At 36.8% G+C, this 19,520-nt stretch overlaps 1 protein-coding gene across 8 annotated transcripts; it reads right to left on the bottom strand.

Annotated features, from left to right (window-relative positions):
- On the bottom strand, positions 1 to 18,849 carry RNPC3 (RNA binding region (RNP1, RRM) containing 3). Of its 8 annotated transcripts, none has more exons than XR_011921934.1 (15): positions 18,672 to 18,848; positions 16,946 to 16,993; positions 16,052 to 16,167; positions 15,454 to 15,537; positions 11,861 to 11,972; positions 10,473 to 10,541; positions 9,199 to 9,374; positions 8,633 to 8,752; positions 7,982 to 8,091; positions 7,477 to 7,656; positions 5,427 to 5,521; positions 5,282 to 5,340; positions 4,971 to 5,103; positions 344 to 3,660; positions 1 to 141 (listed from the first exon to the last, which is right to left on the bottom strand). XR_011921934.1 is itself a non-coding variant. In XM_072420020.1 (15 exons), the coding sequence occupies exons 1-14, from the start codon at positions 18,807 to 18,809 to the stop codon at positions 3,601 to 3,603; spliced, it is 1,500 nt and encodes a 499-aa protein (XP_072276121.1). In that variant the 5' UTR covers positions 18,810 to 18,848; the 3' UTR covers positions 1 to 1,847; positions 3,593 to 3,600. The 8 variants fall into 8 exon arrangements, 7 of the variants coding, with proteins under 7 accessions (XP_072276121.1, XP_072276120.1, XP_072276122.1 ...); XM_072420020.1 differs by having other exon boundaries at positions 1 to 1,847; positions 3,593 to 3,660; XM_072420019.1 differs by having other exon boundaries at positions 1 to 1,713; positions 3,593 to 3,660.
- Between the last annotated feature and the right edge of the window lie 671 nt (positions 18,850 to 19,520).

Here is a 19,520-nt window from a genome sequence, read left to right as displayed (position 1 = left end):
TTTTTTTAAAAATAGACATTTATTTACCAAAAAATTAATACAAATATGTACATTTCACAAGTACGTTGTGAATTACAGGCATGTTGTTTCTCCAGTGTTCTGGGTCTGCTAATATTGAAGCTGCCTTCTATGTTGTATTACCTGAAATACAAAAAACAGTTTATTCTCAAGACCTATTTAATGTCTGGCCTGTAATTTTAATACAAATATAAGTACAAAAAATGTGACTGATGCAGAAACATTTGTTTTTAATTCAATATTCACATAAAATTCTTGAAAACTCTATAAGGTAATGTTACAAAATGTCTTCCCCCTCAGAGTGTTAGGAAAAAAAAAATCTTACCTCCACCTGTGGAATAAACAAACGGGAAAAAAATTGTGATTTTTAAAAGGTGAAGGTGTTTGGAGTAAGCAATCCTTCCTTTGTCTTACTACATACAGATTTCTTTTGCATCACCTGAATCCTGGTATGGCAGTTTGACAAAAAAAATAAATCCATTTGTAAACACAGAAACTATCTCAGAAGATACATTTTAATACTAAACATGTTTCTATTTAAATATAAATATTTTAAAATACAACTACAGCTTGTCTATTTATGAACCTAAGCTTAAAAGAGTGAAATGCCTTTTACCACTTTTAGGCTAAAATTATTTGAAAATAGAAATTGTTAGCAACATACAGAGCAGTTTTCATTATTCAAACTAGCATGGTGTTATATTGTCCACCACTACTCTTTAAAATGACACAAATCGCTAGGTGAACCCTATAAAATTCATGTCTGGGGTGCATGTACAGAGGTAGACTCATCTGTTTTAGCTGCACCTGGGAAACTACTCCAACTAACAAAAAACTGCTGCTGTCCTGGGCAGTGAAACTTCACTTTGTTGAATCCCATTTTTACTTTGAATGTATGTATATGTATATGTAATCAGGAGGGTGACAAGCAGTGGGAAAGGCTTTGAGATCTAAGGGCCTTTATTCTTTACAGGTCAAAAATAAATCTGGCAGCGCAATCGGAACTTAATGAACGTTTAGATTAGAGTGCCCTAATAGAGAAAAATGCTGGTTTTATACCACAACCCTGTAGAATAGCGCCTTACCAGTTTCATCAGTGATGAATATCCTCCCAAGCTGCTCTTCTTTAGTTGCATTGTTGTCCCTTTCACTATCATTGTCCCATAAAAGGCAGGACCAGAGACCACTGTAGTTCCTGCATTGTATATGACGGTCCGCCTACAACTGTCTACATTATGGAAAGGTGATAAGGCGAGTGGTGTGAGCCCTAATTTCAGCTCCACACTAAGCCCTGTTTGTATCTAAGTGGCAGTAAAATGTTGTTTTATCAACCAAAACAAACTTAAAAATGTATTTCAGATTATTTATCCTCCCTAATTTGTACTCTGAAGTGGGTCTACAGTGAAGAGCAATGACTTCCTAGATATTGTTTTGAAAAGCTTCAGTGTAGCGCTTCCTAAAAAACAAAATGCCATGATTGTTCATGTACTTTTTTTTTTTTTTTTCAATATAGGGAAATAATTTACCAGTGAAAATTCGTAAAGAAACATCACTGTGAAGCATCAAACATTAACAGAAAATGTGTAATTAAAATCAAACTCTCCTGTTTGAATCTACCTAGGAATAAAATACACTTAAAAGGATACAACAAGAAAGGATACACTTTTCAAGCCCAAACAGCAGTTTCATGGTCATCTTTAAGAAGAAAAGTAAAACTGTTTTCACCACTTTGCTTGACTGCCAAGCACTGTCAGTTTTTCTTCCAAGGAAGCCCTGTTTTTTTTTTTTTTTAACTTTTTCTATGCTTTTGTCTCAGCTGATTACACTTGCTACAAAAGGACAAGGATGGCAATTTATCAAGCTTAAAGTACTTTCGTGTTTACATGTGGTCAATAAACTAACAGGAAGGACATCAGACATGATTAGGAATACGTAAGGAATATGCAGCAGTTCATGAAGTGGACACTGGTATTCAGGCACAAGTCCTCACACTTTGATAAATATATTTTTGTCTAATATTTGCTATAATGTGACTAACCCAGAAAGTGTTTACTTTGGCTGAATGGCAGGTTGGCATGGATGTGACTTTACAAGACCATGAGTATAAACCTTGGTTAACCTGGAGGCCATACAATTAAAGCACCAGTTAAAATGAGCACAAGGTTAACTGGTCATATAAATGTAACAAGTCAACATGTTCAGGCACCTCAGATACTTACCAAATTAAAGATTCTAATTGCTGACAATGTCAGTTGGAAATATTTATTACACATACATATAAAAACATGGACAAAAATATTGGTGTTGTCATGTTTATTTCTTTTGTTGGCACTGGAAGAACACTAGAAAGCAGAGAAAAACAAAATGAACATCAGTTATTCCTTCAAGAGGGTGTGCTACCGAGTATTGAGAGTGCCAATAATTTTGTTCAGGCCCTTTTTGATGTTTTATGTGGAATGTCTCTGTTTTTTTTTTCTGCTTTTTTGTGTTCTTCCAGTGCCATCAAAAGAAGTACCCAAAGCATTTGTAATTGCAACAATTTTCTGGGTGAAGTGGTGCATTTTCTGACAAATGCAGAAGTGTGAATATATTTTGGCATATATATATTATATACACCCACATAGACTATTTCCTTAGCAACAACAGAACAGATGTAAAGTAAAAAAAAATACTTAGGTTGCCAGTGCTGACTACAAAGACTAAAAATGCCAGTAGTTGGCGCTCATGTCTAAATCATTACTAACTGACTAATAGGTATATCAATCAGGAGTTCTAACATCTCTTCAATTTAAAGCTGAACTTCACAGAAAATTAAAATTAATCTTACAGGAGGGCATCAAGGCAAAGCAGTTGTTTGCTTCTATGAAATAAAGCTTGTCTGCATGCAAAAAATGCCAGTATTATTCCTTCTGTGTGGACTGCGAGGCACAAGATGCCAAGAAGTAGAAGGAGAACAGGCCAGTCCCCTAGCAGTAGTTTATTCAACACAACATAATCTTTTAGATTTTGCAAAAAAAGTTTTACATTTTTTTAATGAAAATATAGATTTATTAAAACAGTTTTACCCCAAAAACACATCCTGTAGAATAATAGTAATTAAATAATAGTAGTTGTATTATTTTGAGTAACATAATATTTGTGCTACTGTTTAATACGTGTACACAAAAGAAAAAAAAAAAAAAGAAAAGAATAAAAACTGTCGGCACATAGTTCTAAGACAGAAAACACATATTTGTAAACTATATAAAATGTAGGTATTACAGTGGCTCTGTATTAATGCAGAAATTGGCTACCCATCCAGACCCACTGTGATTGAGCCCATGGCTTTTTGCTAAAATCATATATAAGGACAACTATAGTGGTCCAACAAACAACATTTTAAGAAAAAAAAAATATAAATACATTGTGTAGGTGTGTTTCATTGAAAGATTGGATGTAATGTTATTTTACAAGAAAAGTAGCACAAATCTCAAAACAGGATAATTTCTCTGAACAAACAGTCAACAGGACATTGTCGGTTCAGAGAGTTCTTGGGAATTTGCCTTGATCCTATATAGTCTTTTGTATAACTTACCTTGACTGCTATCTTTTGGCAGGTGTTTTATTAGTTTCAGGCTTGGGACGAGCTGATCGTGCAAATTGCTGTTATTCAGTTAAGGTTATTCAGAAAACGGCAGCATACAAATTTTACATAAACATTTTAGTCAATGTGTAACCCAATACATAAATAGAAAGTCACTAAAAGCTCATAACTTGTCTGTGCTGTTCACTTTAGTCTCTTTGAATATGGGGTGACAAAAACATAATTTTACAGTTTGCCCACGTATATTTTTTACAGCTTCAAGGACTCAAGTGACCTTTTTTTTAGTATTTTTATAAAAGAAAAAAATACCTTTGTTTAGTGTGTCTGGTAATTATTCTGGATGGTCTATGGCAGCAAATGCAAACAAACACAGTCCTGCTGCCAAAACACCAGCCCCAATGTTTAACACATGCATTGCCACCAGCTACCCTTATTTTGCGTAGACCCAAAGAAGTAAAAAATACTCACAAACATGAAGTTCAGTAATTGCTTTATTTATATTCTAACACAGGTAATTTAAGAGAGCATGAAAGCACCTTTATGAGTTTTGTAATACCAGTATTTATTTAAAAGCCATAAGTACTGGTAATACAAAATGCATCAAGGATTTGGCATGCTCCTTTGAATTACCTTTATTGGGATGTGAATAAAACACTTATTGAATAGCATACTTCTGAAAAGTCCTTGTCCGTGAGCACATGCAAACAGATTACAGTTCAACAGTCTGCTATGACAAAGTACAAATTGAGTTATAAACAGAATATTGGCAAGCTCCTCATTTTGAAAATTTCCAAGTGACAGAAAAAATATCTAACCGTAAACTGTAATAAATTAAAAAATATCCACACACTAAAAATGGCATGCCATTCAGTTTCAGTGCGGTACACAAATATATCCTGGTCAAGAAGCTCAAATAAGATGATGACCACCTATTTACAGTAGTGTCCTGCAATACAGGGCTATATGGAATCCCATCCAGAAGGAAACGGACACAGTTTGGATGTAGATATAAAAAAGGGTGTCCCCAAAAGGCAAAACACCACAAAACCCCTTTGCAGTTGCTGCCACATTATGTCACAGCTATTTTAAAAAAAAAAAAAAAAAAAAAAAAAAACAATGAATGACTACTGAATATTACAGTGCAAACATTGGTAAAATACATACATCCCTTGCCTCAAGACAGATTACAGATTCTACACCAATATTCCACAATATATACAAAATCAGAACTGTATCGCTTACTTCAGACTCGCCAATATTGGCAGTGAATGTGCCCTAAAAAAATATAACTGAAACAACTTTTCATGCCAATTAAATCTTGTAATCAAAGATGTAAAGCTTGTAACAAACGAAGACACCAAAAGGATACAATGACCATTGGCTTGTCAAAAAAAACATATCCATGAACATGTTTTAAGGCTTTCGCTGCCGAATCTTCATTTGGAAAGCCAATAAAAGCCTGCCCCTTCATCCTCCCTTCTTTCATCAAACGAATGTCAAACCTGTCATAAATTATATTAAGACACACAAAAGAAAAACTGTTAGATTTCAATAATATTCAATATTAGGACATGACTTTTTAAAACACTTACAATTCTCTTAACATTCACATTTTTCAGTCCTCCACCTTCATATTTCACCAGTTAATTAGTCATATCTAATCTAGTCACAGCAACTTACATGTTCTTTTCAGTTTCAGATGAAAAGTTGACAAACTTGCCAAATATGAACTTAAGATCCTGTTGTAAAACAAATAAAAAAAAAACCTGTCAGTAAATGGAGTAATATTGACAGAAACAGACCACAACCTGCATGCGATCATTACCTTTTCAGTGACTTGTTTTGCTAAATTTTTCACATAGAGTCTGCAGTTTGGTTCTCCTGGCTCATAGCCTTTAAACACAGAAAGCTGGCGCATTTCTACAACACAAAAGAAATATTTATTAAAATAAAATGTTACCTAAACTTTGATGTCCTAAATCTGTTGCATTAGAAAACTTTAGAGATATCTGAATATCAAGTATTACAACAATATACTTTTCCATGAAAATAAATATCACTATAGAAATCATTTTGTAATTCATTGGTAATGGAAATCTGTCCTTGAGCTTTATTATGTAACCATTTGATTAGTAAAACTGACAAAATCGGTTTCTTGCAACTAATCTTAAAATGTGTGTGTGCAAAATTTTAATGATATGTGACAGCTGTGTAAACTGCAAGTAATTTCATCAGAAGTGATTTATTGTGGGTGAGATGTTCAGATAGTCCTCACTAAAAGGGAATCAAGGGACTGTTCCGTTTTATATTACAACATTGATATTTTCCAGGTGCCTAAAACCTTTTTTCACTGAGAACAGGAGTTTGAGTTTAAGAAAGCATATGGGTCATATTGGGATATAAATCCCAAAAACGTCTCTTTAACAGAGTGGTAAAAAGCTGTAATTCAAAAGAGAGGGGAGTTCTTTTTTTAATTTGAATAAACTTTAACTTATTATATTAGGTTAAGTACAAAATCAAGTCAATACACTCTAAGAACTCTATTTATAAAACAGGGAATCTGACATTCCTTTGTGGAAATCAACCTGGAAGATTCCCACAAGGGAATGTCAGATTCCCCATTTTATAAATAGAGCCCTAAAAGTTTAATTAAGCATTAGCTACAAAGAAAAAAATTGTTGAATAAAGTAGTAGTTACTTAGTTACTTAGTAGTTACCCATTGAATGCTTCATTTTCTCTTATGACCATAGGCTTACTTTGGTATTACCACAGCTGACAAACACAGCCAACACTAAGCCAAGTCTCCAATTTACACAATCCTTAACCCCCCTACTGGTCTTAGTTTTTGCATGGAAATGTATTTTACATTGTAGGCCTATATTTCGTAGGCATACTTCACCGAAATATGCCCAATAGTTCATAAATTTAATAATCAAAAAAAAAAAAAAAAAATAGCGAAACGTAATATAACTTTACAGCAGCATATATATATTATATGAATATTTCTTTGTATTGAACTCAATACAGCTATTTTGTATTTAATCCAATACAAAATTATTTTAATTGCCTGCTGCTCCTTCCGCTTGCCCCGGCGCATGCACCGACGTCACTAGGAAACCTCGGAGATCTGCAGTTCGCAGCTGAAGATCAGAGGACGAGGACATGTCCCCAAGACCTGCAGGGACCACCATGACGACGGGGGACGCCGACAGAGCAAGGTAAGTGGGGTTTAATTATGTTTTTAGGTACCCCTTTTGCATGGAAAATGCACTCAGAGTCACACTCGGGAATACTGCTAGGGGGGTTAAACTAAGTTTTAGTGGATAGAGCAGCTCTAACACCCGTGTACATCAATGTAATAAATTAAAAAACATAAAGAAGAAAATCGCTCTTCTCGTTCTGTTAGAACTATAATATTCCCCGGAAGAAGGGGAGGCAAACTTCTAAGTACGAAGAATGTCAGCTAATATTTACTTAATATATCAGAACCCAGTCAGCATAAATATTCATGTCTTTATCACATACTTCATTTTCTGGTGTAAAAAGCTGCACCTCAACCACAAAAACAAGCTGAGAAATTATATAATAACTTATTGCTCCTGCCAACAGGAGGGAGAAACACACACCATCTGTCCTACTGTAATCCCGACATTATTGTGAATTTTTCAAACGGCAAGTAACAGTAGGACTTAAAATAACCCTATTACGAAGCCCATAACCATTACCAAAATTTCCATATAGACAGTCACAAGTTTGCTAGAATGTAAGTGTATTTTTCTCTCTCACAAATACCTAATTAAGGCTCATCCCTACAAAGCTTATCATAATAGATTACTGTAAATAGTTATATAGGTCATCTGTAAAGAAAACTTGCCTTCTTTTGAAATTCTTTTCTTCTCCAACTCCCTCCTGGAAATGAATTCTTTTGGCAGCTCATCTTCATTGTCTTCATCATCATCATCATCATCCTTAGAGACTTGCATGGGAAAGATCTTTCCAAATCCTGGCAGCTCCTCATTTTCTAAAGTAGTCTTTGACTCTACCTTAGTAACCGCTGCGGGAAAAAAAAAAAAAAAAAAAAGATATGAATATTATTCCTAATGAATATTTTCTATTACAATGAACAACTTTTACAACTATAATTACATACATATCCTCACCACCACATGGTAAGTATATGGTTTTCAATAAGATAGCTGAGAAAGATTTGCTTTTCTGAAATAACTATTTTCTATGGTCAAATATAGTACATATATTTTGTGGTGTCCAAACCATGTAAGTAAAGGAACACATATTCCTGTTTCTATAAATATATATAATCTCATTCCCAATACCACTCAAAATGGTATTTGAAACACACAAAACAGTTACATGCTTACCATTAGCAGCAATGGGTACATCTGCAGGAATATGGAATTCCATTTTTTTAGGGCCTATGATGCATGGCTGTTCAAAGACCTCTGTTGGTAACAGAGGTGCATGTGCATGTCTGGAAAATAGGAAAAAAAAAAAAAAAAATCACAAAATGAACAAGTGTCCTCATGTCTGTGTACCACTGGGGGAAATTATTCTCCAAGTGAAGAGAATTCCCCTGATAGACTATAGCTATTTCTGGAACAGATGTCTTCAATCAAAGATTTTCTCCTTGCTAATTATTAGGGCAAATAAGGGTGAACCTTCCCAATGGGCATAAATATAGCAATAAAAAAATAGACATGAGGTCTTATCCTTCCTAGCACCACTCAAAGATTAAAAAGAATATATAAATTAGGGTGTACGGTGACCTAAGCCCCATAATATGGAATGGCAAAATTAATTTAAGACAGCTACACAGGTAAATTTATGGTATTTACCAAGCAACTGACATTAAAACTCACAAAGTGTTTTTGCGCCCTGCCCCACCCTCTCTCCAATATTTACCTATAGATAAGTACACATCTAGTAATGGTATATATGCTTGCAAAAGCATAATTCCCTATAAACATTTCAGCAGTGATCACAGTCTAAATATACATGAATTCAGAACTCACTGAGGTGCAGGAGGCATAATTAAAAGATCCTTAATCCTCATCTTTTTTCGAGGACGAGATTGTTTCTTCTGGTTTTGTCTCATGGGCAGCATATCAGCCAATTCTTTTAGACGAGCAAACCTTAAAAGGACAATTCACACATTATCACATTATATACATTAACACTGTGGAAATTTGAACCACTCCATTGAATTCTAGCTACTAAACATATTTTTTTTTATTTACCCCAGCTAAATTAAGGCATATTTCCAAATTGAAGAAACCTACTTCTAATGAGCAATGTTTAGGAACCTGTTATAGAATCGGTTCGTCACAGGTGAGGAGCATGTTTTCAGTCTTAACTTGTGAACTGCCACTACAAACAGGCTTCTAAACTGCCTACACATTCTCATATGTGACTTGTTTCACAAATACATAAGTATCTTTATTTATATAAAGTAACTAAATTAAAGATCTGTTCAATTAAACAGTTAGGCATCCCAAGTGACACTGATACATCAATAGGACATTTATAGACTTGCTTGTTGTTAGGCTGCAAATGTTCTGGCATTACAACCAAAACCTACCTTTCCTTTTCTTCATCATCCCCACTTTCATATTCTGACTCTTCTTCGCTGGACACATCCATATCATAATCATCATCAAGCTCTGGTAGAGGAGGATTCTCTGGAAGGTCAGGTGGTACTGGAGGATATGGTGTGGGTACAGCAAAACTATCTGCATACTGATGAAACAAAACAAACTTTACCACAACTCAAATGCCTAGTTCACGTTTCATGCTTAGGAAAACCTAATAGCATTTATTGCTACAAGACACAAGACGGAATGCTAAGGGTTAGCACAGCGGAAGCTGCCTGCTACAAGTCTCTCTGGATCCAACATTTTAAAGAAAGAAGCAAAGAAAACCCTGAAAAACTAAACCTTCACTGGCTTAACATGCATACAGAATAAAACATAAAAAAGAGCCTGAAAGTTCTATCTACTGGGCAACTGAAAATGAAATTCCCTGGTAATTATTGTCCAGTAGTAAGGTAGAGATCAGAAGGAGGAACCAGTGACCACCACAGGTGACAAAGAAGAACAAAAGTTTAAACACTTGATTTTTGCACAGTTTTGTTAACAATTCTTTATCAACAGAGAAGTGTTCAGGGAGCAGGGAAGGCATGTATTTAGATTTTTCCTATTTACGGCTATATTATTTAGAATTTGTTTTTAGAATTTAGAGCATACATAGAGCAAACAAAAATAAAGACGACAATGTTATTTACATGACTGGATAACTGAAGTGAATATTGTCGCAATGTATTGAGTAAAGATACCCTTTAGTGCTACGGTCGCCAACCAGTGGTTCTGGACAAAATTTTGCTAGTCCGCGGCTCTGCCCGGTGCCCCCCTGAGCGGGGTCAGAAGGACCCCAATGGCGTGGTGCACTGGGAAGAGCTGCAGACCACGTTCCCCGTACAAATCCCAGGCTCAGGGAGGAGGGGGGGGGTGTTGCCCCGAGGCACAAATTAGCCTGTCGAAGGGGGGGGGGGGGGGGGTAATGTCATGATGACGCCACTACGGGAAGGTTTCTCCCCCTTTGACACCCAGCTCCCTGCACATGCGCGGTCAGGAGCCGGCAATGTTAGTAGTCCGCGGGACCAAAAAGGTTGGCCACCACTGCTTTAGTGTATAAAATCAAAAAACTACTAAATCAACCAACTGGTACATTTTGAGATTTTAAGTGGAAACTGCAGCGCAAAAAAAACTGCGCAAGGGGGAAAAAAAGATGTAGATTGAGCAGTTGGTGTTCCTCAAGCCAAGAGTTGCAATGGAGGAGTAAGAAACATTGACTCACCAGAGGCGGCTGTGCAGTAAGGGGTCCAAAAGGCGCCGGAAGATTCATTTTGTTCATTAAATGTAACACCTAAAATAAGTAAGTAACCAGTTAAACAGCAATTTTTTTTTTTTTTTTTAATTAACAGACTTCGTTGTATGATAAATCCAAAATTCCCCCCCCCCCCCAAAAAAAAATATATATATATATATAATCCCATTATATATGTCCATATGTATGCGTATAAACAATTTATCACAAATGGGGAGGGTTATATCCCCTGCCAGGTTTTATAGATCACTGCTGATTTCCATTTTCCAAGTTATAGGAAAGAAAAAGGGGGTTCTTGATTTTTTTTTCTACTAAAAAATTACTACTAATAGCATTTTTATTTCAGTCAGTAATTCTATTGGACACTCACTTCCTTTGCAGCAAAATAGTGGTCAACAGAACAGAAGTCTAAGTAAAAACTCCTAATGTGATCCTGGATATCTGTAAATCCAGACAGGGTTTTTCTTTTGTTACCTTGGCTCGATCAATTGGCATCTTCGATTTATACATATTGAAATGTCACACATTTTTCAGTTATGCGGGTGATGACTTTATATATAACTTTTTTGACCCCGTCACCCTACCTGTATGGGTCTCTCCTTATTTAACTTTTTATTTAGAAAGTAGATTAGTGACAGGGGAAAGGCATTTAAAACTGGATTAAAAAAAAAAAAAAAAAAATCATGTGAAGTGTTCTACTGAAGTGCATACTGGGATGTTCATGCAGGACTGGCCATGGAGGGAGCCTGGATTGGAGCATCTCTTTTAGGACCAATATACAAGATATTAGGATATAGGACAAATTGCACAAGAACCTGAAGCATATTGCAAAATATAGTTATATAATAAATCACATTGAAAAAGACATCAGTCCATCAAGTTCAACCACTAGGGAAATAAACATATCTCAGATATAAAACCCTATAAGACATAGTTGATCCACAGGAAGGCAAACAAAACCCTGGTACAATTTGCTCCAACAGGGGGAAAAAAATACCTTCCTGACTCCATGAGGCAATCGGATGTTCCCTGGATCAACAATCTCCTATCTTCGCTTTAATACCCAGTTTTATTATGTGCTTCTAAAAAGCAATGTTCCACCATTCAGCATTGTTCCATTTTTAAAGCATGTCGGGGTGCCATACAAGGACTAGAAATGCAATTTAACAAAGCGCACAGTGGATTACTGCAACACACTGGACTTAAGTAGAGATTTCTGCATTTTACCAACTGTTCACACAGTTCTCTCATAATGTATATGGTCACTTGTCCTCTTGTCTGTAATTGCTGTGGCAGTGCTGAAACAACTATTCACATATGATGTACAATGTAAAGTTTAAAAAGTGTAAAGGTTTTACCTGGATATAGAACTTTGGGACACTTGCTAAGGCATTTGCAATATTTGCCAAAACTGTGCTTGTAGGAGGTGGATATAAATACTTTAAGCTGGTTCTTATTGGGAACACTAACCTGTGAAAAACATACATTTCCATTAATTCATCAGTTTATCAGCACAACAAGAACTAAATACACCTGTAATACAGTACAAACCATCATGCCATCAAGAACTAACTAAACATGTAAAAACTGGTTGACAATTAATATTGCAGGTTCTCCCTGTGTTTGTGTAGGTTTCCTCCCACATTCTAAAAACATGCAGTTAGGTTATATGGCTTCACCCTAAAAATTGACCTTCGACTGTGGTAATGACATATGACTATGGTAGGGACATTAGATTGTGAGCTCCTTGGAGGAACAGTTAGTGATAGGATAATGGACTTAGTAAAGCACTATGTAATATGTCGGTACTAAATACTGTAATAATAATGAAATATGAAACCAATGTTTTTCACGCAGGACCATTTCTGCACTTCACCACAACAGCAATACTACATTGAACTCCAGACAGGATAAACTTTTACCCAGCCTAGTTATGAGCGGACACAACAAGCAGGTACATATAACGAATACATTCAAATGAATGATGTTCGTAAGTGTAACTGTTACATTTGACAAATTTTATTTGATATAAAGTTAAAAAAAAATCTAGTTTAATCTGACATTTTAAATCTTGTTTTAACAGGTAATGTAGCACCTATATTTGTACCAGATTACAACATTGGCACCTATAAAAACGTACCAAAACTGAACATTTTTGCTTTACATAAAAGGGTAAACCGTAAAATTTGTATTTTTTTTTCTTGATCGCTGTGGGGCATTATTTCCACTAAGGGGAAAGAGCTACTGATCTCACACATATGCAGTGAGTTTTGGGCCTTTGGTTAAAAATCATTACTTTTTTTATTTTGATTTAATGTCATTTCTAACATTACACATTCAGTATCACACTCAACAAATAAGGGGCACGAAATAGAAAGGGGTTGGGATATCTACCCTTTCCTAGTAATAAAATACACTTGTCTGCAGAAAGCACCCTAAAAACAAAAAAAGGGATAAGAAACTGCACAATTGGTAATGGGCCTGTGTTTAGAACAGATGAATGTGGTATTTACATTAAATCAATCAATTTAGTGAATATGGTTGAATATTCACTTTGTGAAGAACACTCATTAGGGTGTTTGGGAATCTATATATGAAAACATAAATACATTTAAAAAAAATAAGACTTCTTGCTTGCACATGACTGGAAGTCAGCAAAGCTTCACCTCATTCACAAGCTAATTAAGCTAAGAAAAGGCTAAGTTAGCTAAGCTAATATCCCCTGCAAAGTTACAATCACTGTGTTTATGTAAAGTGTCTGTACACCAGCCCTAAATGTTAGATAAAGCACAACATACACCATACTGTCCCTGAACATACAATAAAAAATAGATCTCAAAATGTTTTTCCTGGAAGACCTTGAAGCAAATTTCTGATAAATATTTAACAGCCACGTTTCGTACCATAGGCTGAACAATGAATACACGAGAAATATGTACATTTTCCCAGCTGCTAAAATCTTATCTCCCTGATGTAACACTGGAGATTTTACCAGCTGAACCTATAAAATCCTGCAGCAGGAGAGGCAGAAACATCCACACAGAAAACGTAGAAAACATACAAACAGAGGGCCAGTTAGCAGTCTTTTAAATATGAAAAGCTTAAAGCAGAGACCTAAAGTATTCAAATGTTCAGACTAGTAGGTTTTGCAATCTATTTTCAGCAGCCTTTTTAATGCTTCAAGCCCTTTATTAGGCTTAGGACCTTGCTGGATAGCAACTGGGTCAAAAAGCAAGTGTGCCCCAAAAAGTATGTAAAAAAAAAAAAAAAAATTAAAAACCAGACCCCCTGCCTGCCCTTCATTTCACACCAACATAAGGATGGTAAGACCACTACTGTCCTGATTAAAGTGAAAAGCCGAAACCAGCTTCAGAAAAAAAGGGTGTTGAGGCCTCATTATACAAAGTGACATTTTATATAATTCATATACAGTTAGGTCCATAAATATTTGAACAGAGACAACTTTTTTCTAATTTTGGTTCTGTACATTACCACAATCAATTTGAAATGAAACAACTCAGATGCAGTTGAACTGCAGACTTTCAAATTTAATTCAGTGGGTTGGACAAAAAGATTGCATAAAAATGTGAGGAACTAAGACTTTCAGTTGCTGTTTGTTTGTGGGCCTTTCTGTCCGAAGTTTAGTCTTCAACAAGTGAAAAGCATGCTCAATTGGGTTCAGATCAGGTGACTGACATGGCCATTCAAGAATATTCCACTTATTTGCCTTAATAAACTCCTGGGTTGCTTTGGCTGTATGTTTTGGGTCATTGTACATCTGTATTATGAAACACCTCCCAATCAATGTGACTGCATTTAGCTGGATTTGAGCAGACAGTATGTCTCTGAACACCTCAGAGTTAATTCGGCTGCTTCTGTCCTGTGTCACATCATGGATAAACACTAGTGTCCCAGTGCCACTGGCAGCCATGCACGCCCAAGCCATCACACTGACTCCGCCATGTTTTACAGATGATGTGGTATTCTTTGGATCATGAGCTGTTCTATGCCTTCTATATACGTTTTTCTTGCCATTATTCCGGTAAAGGTTGATCTTGGTTTCATCTGTCCAAAGAATTTTTTTTCAGGACTGTGCTGGCTTTTTTAGATGTTTTTGAGCAAAGTCCAATGTTGCCTTTCTATTCTTGAGGCTTATACGTGGCTTGCACCTTGCAGTGCACCCTCTGGATTTACTTTCATGCATTCATTTCATGATTTTTTCTGTTTTTGCAGCTAAAGGATGGCTTGTTTCACCTGCATGGAGAGCTCCTTTGACCGCATGTTGTCTGTACACAGCAAAATCTTCCACACACAAGCACCCCCCCTTTTATCAATTGATAATGACATAACGAAGGAATTGCCCACAGCAGCCTATGAAATAGCCTTTGAGTCAATTGTGCAACTTCTTTTGAGCCCCTGAAATGAAGTGATTGTGTAAAAGAAAAGGCTTTAGTTCCTCACATTTTTATGCAATCTTTTTGTTCAATCCACTGAATTAAAGCTGAAAGTCTGCAGTTCAACTGCATCAGAGTTGTTTCATTTAAAATTAATTGTGGTAATGTACAGAACCAAAATTTGGAAAAAGTTGTCCATGTCCAAATATTTATGGACCTAACTGTACATGAATAATAAAACTGACTGACATCCCATTTGGAGGACATGGTCTGTTTCAGCAGAAAACAAAACTGCACTAGAAGAGTGTCAAGCTCTGTCATGAAAGTAATGGAGGAGAATAAAAGAGTTACCCAGCCCTGATACTGTACATGCTATAAAATGAGCTATTCCTTGCAATCAGCATCTGCTAGTAACAAGCAGATGACATGTTTTTAGCACGTACCAGACAGACAAGTTTTAGCTATATCTCCTAACTGTCCTAAAGAAACTATGCAAAACAAAGATGTAATGAAGATTGTGTTACAAACACCGTTAAAGACAAATCAGATACACTTACCCATGATTTGGTGCTATTCCCCTTTCAATGGAAACCTGGTTTGGGAGCTTTGAGTCTTTACATTCATCTGTGTTCTCCCCACTACTAAGAGAAGGCAAAAATACAGCCCAATAGTTATTTTGGCATCAGAATAGAAATAAGGGGGTATACTATTTTGGATAAGTTAATAATGTATTTCAATATAAAAACATTTCATGGTGTTTTGCCCCCACTCTCCGTTTGCATTCAATTTGGTAATCAATGTATTAAAAAAAAAAAACAGACTTCACCCAACAGTTCTTTCTCGATTATTTTCTATGGTTGGGGGTCAGTACAGCAAAGGCCACCAGGTTTTGGTAAAATGTAAGCAGTTTTGTTTTTTTTCTGAAATTATTTTTTCAATATACCAAAACACTTTCAATTGTGTATTTAGGAGAGCAAACGAGACAAAAAGGTGTGTTCCTTGGTGAAGTTTACATAGATATTAAGTATAAAACAATAGTAAGTCCTTGTAGTGCTGTCACCTGCACTGTCAGTTTGAAATAATGTTAACAAGATTAATACAAACAATCATTATGAAGTCAGAATATGATCTGAATTAGGGAAAAAAAACACAAACCTTTTCTTTTTTTCAGAGAAAGTTGGCTGGTCTGGTAAGTGGATTTGATTTTCTTTTGCATATTCAACCACGAGTGTGTGACCCAACACTGTGAGCTGGTGAAGGACTGAAAGCGCCTGTAAACAGAGAACAGGATTATCAGAGGGAGCTTACACATTTAAAACAGGATTTTACAAACGGCACAAGACAAAATATGTCATTTAAAAGGCTTTATTTGAGTAATCTAACAAATGTTGTGCTGGAAAATATATTCTGCAAGAAGTACGGCAAAAAGTATCGGTCTTCATTTCTGCAGTTATGGATGTAAAGTATCTTTTTAGCACACTTTAAACAACTTATTTTAGGTTGCCTAGCTGGATCGGGCTTCAGTACTGATCTAGATTAAGCAAGAAGTAAAGTCAGCAGTGATGAAGTTTGCAAGTACTAAAGATATTGGATAAACAACACAGCCAAGGTACTATAAAGAAGTTGCCAGCAATGGTTCCATTCATACTCATGCATTGCAGTTTTTTTTATGTTTGTCCCCTGTGAATAGCCTGCTGTATTGAAATTTGTAAATGTGCTGTCCAGTTTTGGTAAATGAGTTAAATAAAGGTAACGTGATATTGAAGCCTCAAGGAGACACTGCAAGATATTTATCAAGCTGCCCACGTACATAATAATGTTCACAAATAGAACTTCCTCCTCCTTCTGAATATATTAATCCCCTGGCTGTCATGCTGAATCAATGGCTCCCATTTAATACAAGGATTCAGATAAAATACCTGATTTCTACATCCATGTTTGTCCCTATCATTGTGTACTATAGTATGCAGAGCAAACACATTTCATACACTGCTGCACACTAGGTAGTCTATAAGTATGACATGAATGCAATTAAATAAAAGTAAATACCTTTGCAGCAGCAATCTCATTCGGGTATGTTGCAAAAGCCACATGTTTCTGAAAAAGAAGTGAAAAGTAAACAGAAAGTTCAGACTGGTGACAGATTAAATAATACATTTTCTGCATTGTCATGAATCTCGGCTTTGAAGATCTCAGAGAAACCAAGCTCTCCCTGCCAACATCTATATCACCCGTGTCTACTCACCTTCTCCTCTCACTGATCACTGGTAATTTCACATGATTTCCCATACCCCTACACTACTTTCACCAGTAATTTCCCTATAACTTTGTATGGTCAGCAGATATTGCAAGGTAATACAATTGTTTATAAGACCTGCAGGAAATATTTTACAGGGAATAAAAAAGGTCTTTTTATTTTATTATTTAATTTACATAAGTAGGGGAGTGTGTGGGAAGAGGGCTAAAAAGATTCACTTCACCTTTAATCCCGCAGGGCTGTCGATCGGTCAAGAGGTCTCTTCTATCGGGTCCCACGTCGTCCTGGTATCCATCTTCGTGCCGGTGTTCCGGGTGCGGCCATCTTCTCCCCTTCTTTCTGGTTCTGCTACCTACGTCACCTGACCCAGGTGCGAGATTGGGTGAAGAAGGGTGGAAAAAAATTGCCCAAGTTACTGCGCATTCGCGAGATCGGCAATTTTTTCCCTTTTCACAAAATGGCTCCTTCTGCGCATGTCTGAGATGCTCAGGCATGTGCAGAAGGCGCACCCACGAGCCGCTCGGGATATGTGGGAGGCTTTGCGCTCCCATTCATTCTCCAATGCCTAGGGGGTTCAAAAATTGGGGGGCAGGGATGCACCTTTTTTTTTTTTTTTTTTAAGGGTTTTCCCCTAAAAAAAAAAAAAAAAAATCAACAGAATTTTTATTTTACATAAAAGGGTTGTCTACCCTTTTATGTAAAATGAAAGTTGTGAGTTTAGGTACTCATTAATAATAGGATTCTAAAGTAAAAGCCACGCTGGGACCATACAAGTGAGCCCTTAGGATCTGGCATTGTACAGCTTTGTTGTAAAAGATGTTCTGTCACTTATCATTAGTTCTATTATCTACCTGTACCTCAACCAACAAGAAATGATTGTTTGTAGTTGGGTCTGCACATTCACTATGCATTCATTTCCATTATAGTAGAGTTGGGGACAAAGGTGACACTTTGAGCCTCCCGGGATACTTGCGTCATGTACTCTTCTGCGCATCCAAAAAAAAAAAACACATGCACAAGAAGACTGGCACTCCTATTTTTTTTTTGCATTTGGAGGAAAACACATCACCCCATCCCACACTTGTACAGTGCACGATCGGGAGATGTGAAGAAGTACATGGCGATGATAGACGGAATGGTGAGCTCTGGAAAGGAGAGAGAAGCCAAGACAAAGTGGGACCTGTTGGGCATAGAAGACAAGGTGTACTTAGCTTTCCAATTGACAGTTCAATATTCTCCGTATCACAACAAACCCCCTCAGTTGTGACAACGCATACTCTGCATCATTCACTGCGGTGTCACTGGGGGGAACTCCCATCAGCTGGAGTGACCACTGAATGAAAAGGCAGAGAATTCACAAGAAATTGGCTGGTAGGACATGTAAGTACAGGGGTCTTTGTTTAGCAAGCATGCTGTACATACAAATGAAGATAGAGTCCCCCTGGAAGAATCAAGCACCTTCCATTCTGACACTGTGTGCAGCACAGATATGTGTCCCCCTGCTTGTGCTCCCCTTACCAGGCTCCCCCTTGTTCTCCCGGAACACAGGCGCACACTCTCCGCTCCGCTCTTCTCCAGAAGCTCTCTCTGCTCCTGAAAACTCAGCTCAGCAGGAAGATGCCGTACCAGCAACGTCTTCCTCCCCTCCGTATCCATTTTTCAAATCATCTATGGCCTGAAACACAATTTCCGCCCGAACAGTAAAACTTCCGCATGAAGCATCGCGAGAGTTTGGGGTGGCATCTTTTGTTTACGTGAACTTGCCATCCACCGCTGAAGGAGTACTCTATCGCCCCTTCATGGTTATATTTATTATTGCACAGCAGTGCCTCTTGCTGTTCAGTACCAGCAGGTGAAGCGTATGCACAGAATGGAGATCATCATTCCTTGGACTGGGCTGTCATTGTGAGGTTCTCTGTTCTAGTAAGGTTTGCAGCTAGCTATTATATTATCATGTGTTTATAGAAATAATTGATGTCAATGCAGATCTATGGTGGCCATACATTTTACAGTCAGATTCTACAATCTACTTCACATTTACCAAAGCTATGTGGGATTGTTTCATCAGATAGGTCCTTGTGTTACATAAAGTTGGGGGATTGTTCACTGGAGCTATACAAAATCATCGTGTAGGGCCTGATTATTAAATCTCTTCAAGACTGGAGAAAATAGACTATCATGGGGCAACCTGGGCGATCCAGCAAACATGGAAACATTTGTCAAGAATTCAATGCTCCAGTGCTGAACATAATGGCGAACTCTGAATAAAAGAGAAAAGCAGAGACAGCGCAGGGCTCTGTTTGTGTATGGGTGGAGGGCTTTCACAGGTTAAAGTAAGTGATTTTTTTTAGTGAAACTTGAGCTTAA

Source organism: Pyxicephalus adspersus, chromosome 8 (genome assembly GCF_032062135.1).
Source record: "Pyxicephalus adspersus chromosome 8, UCB_Pads_2.0, whole genome shotgun sequence".
NCBI lineage: Eukaryota > Metazoa > Chordata > Amphibia > Anura > Pyxicephalidae > Pyxicephalus > Pyxicephalus adspersus.
This window is presented reverse-complemented; position numbering and strand designations above follow the sequence as displayed.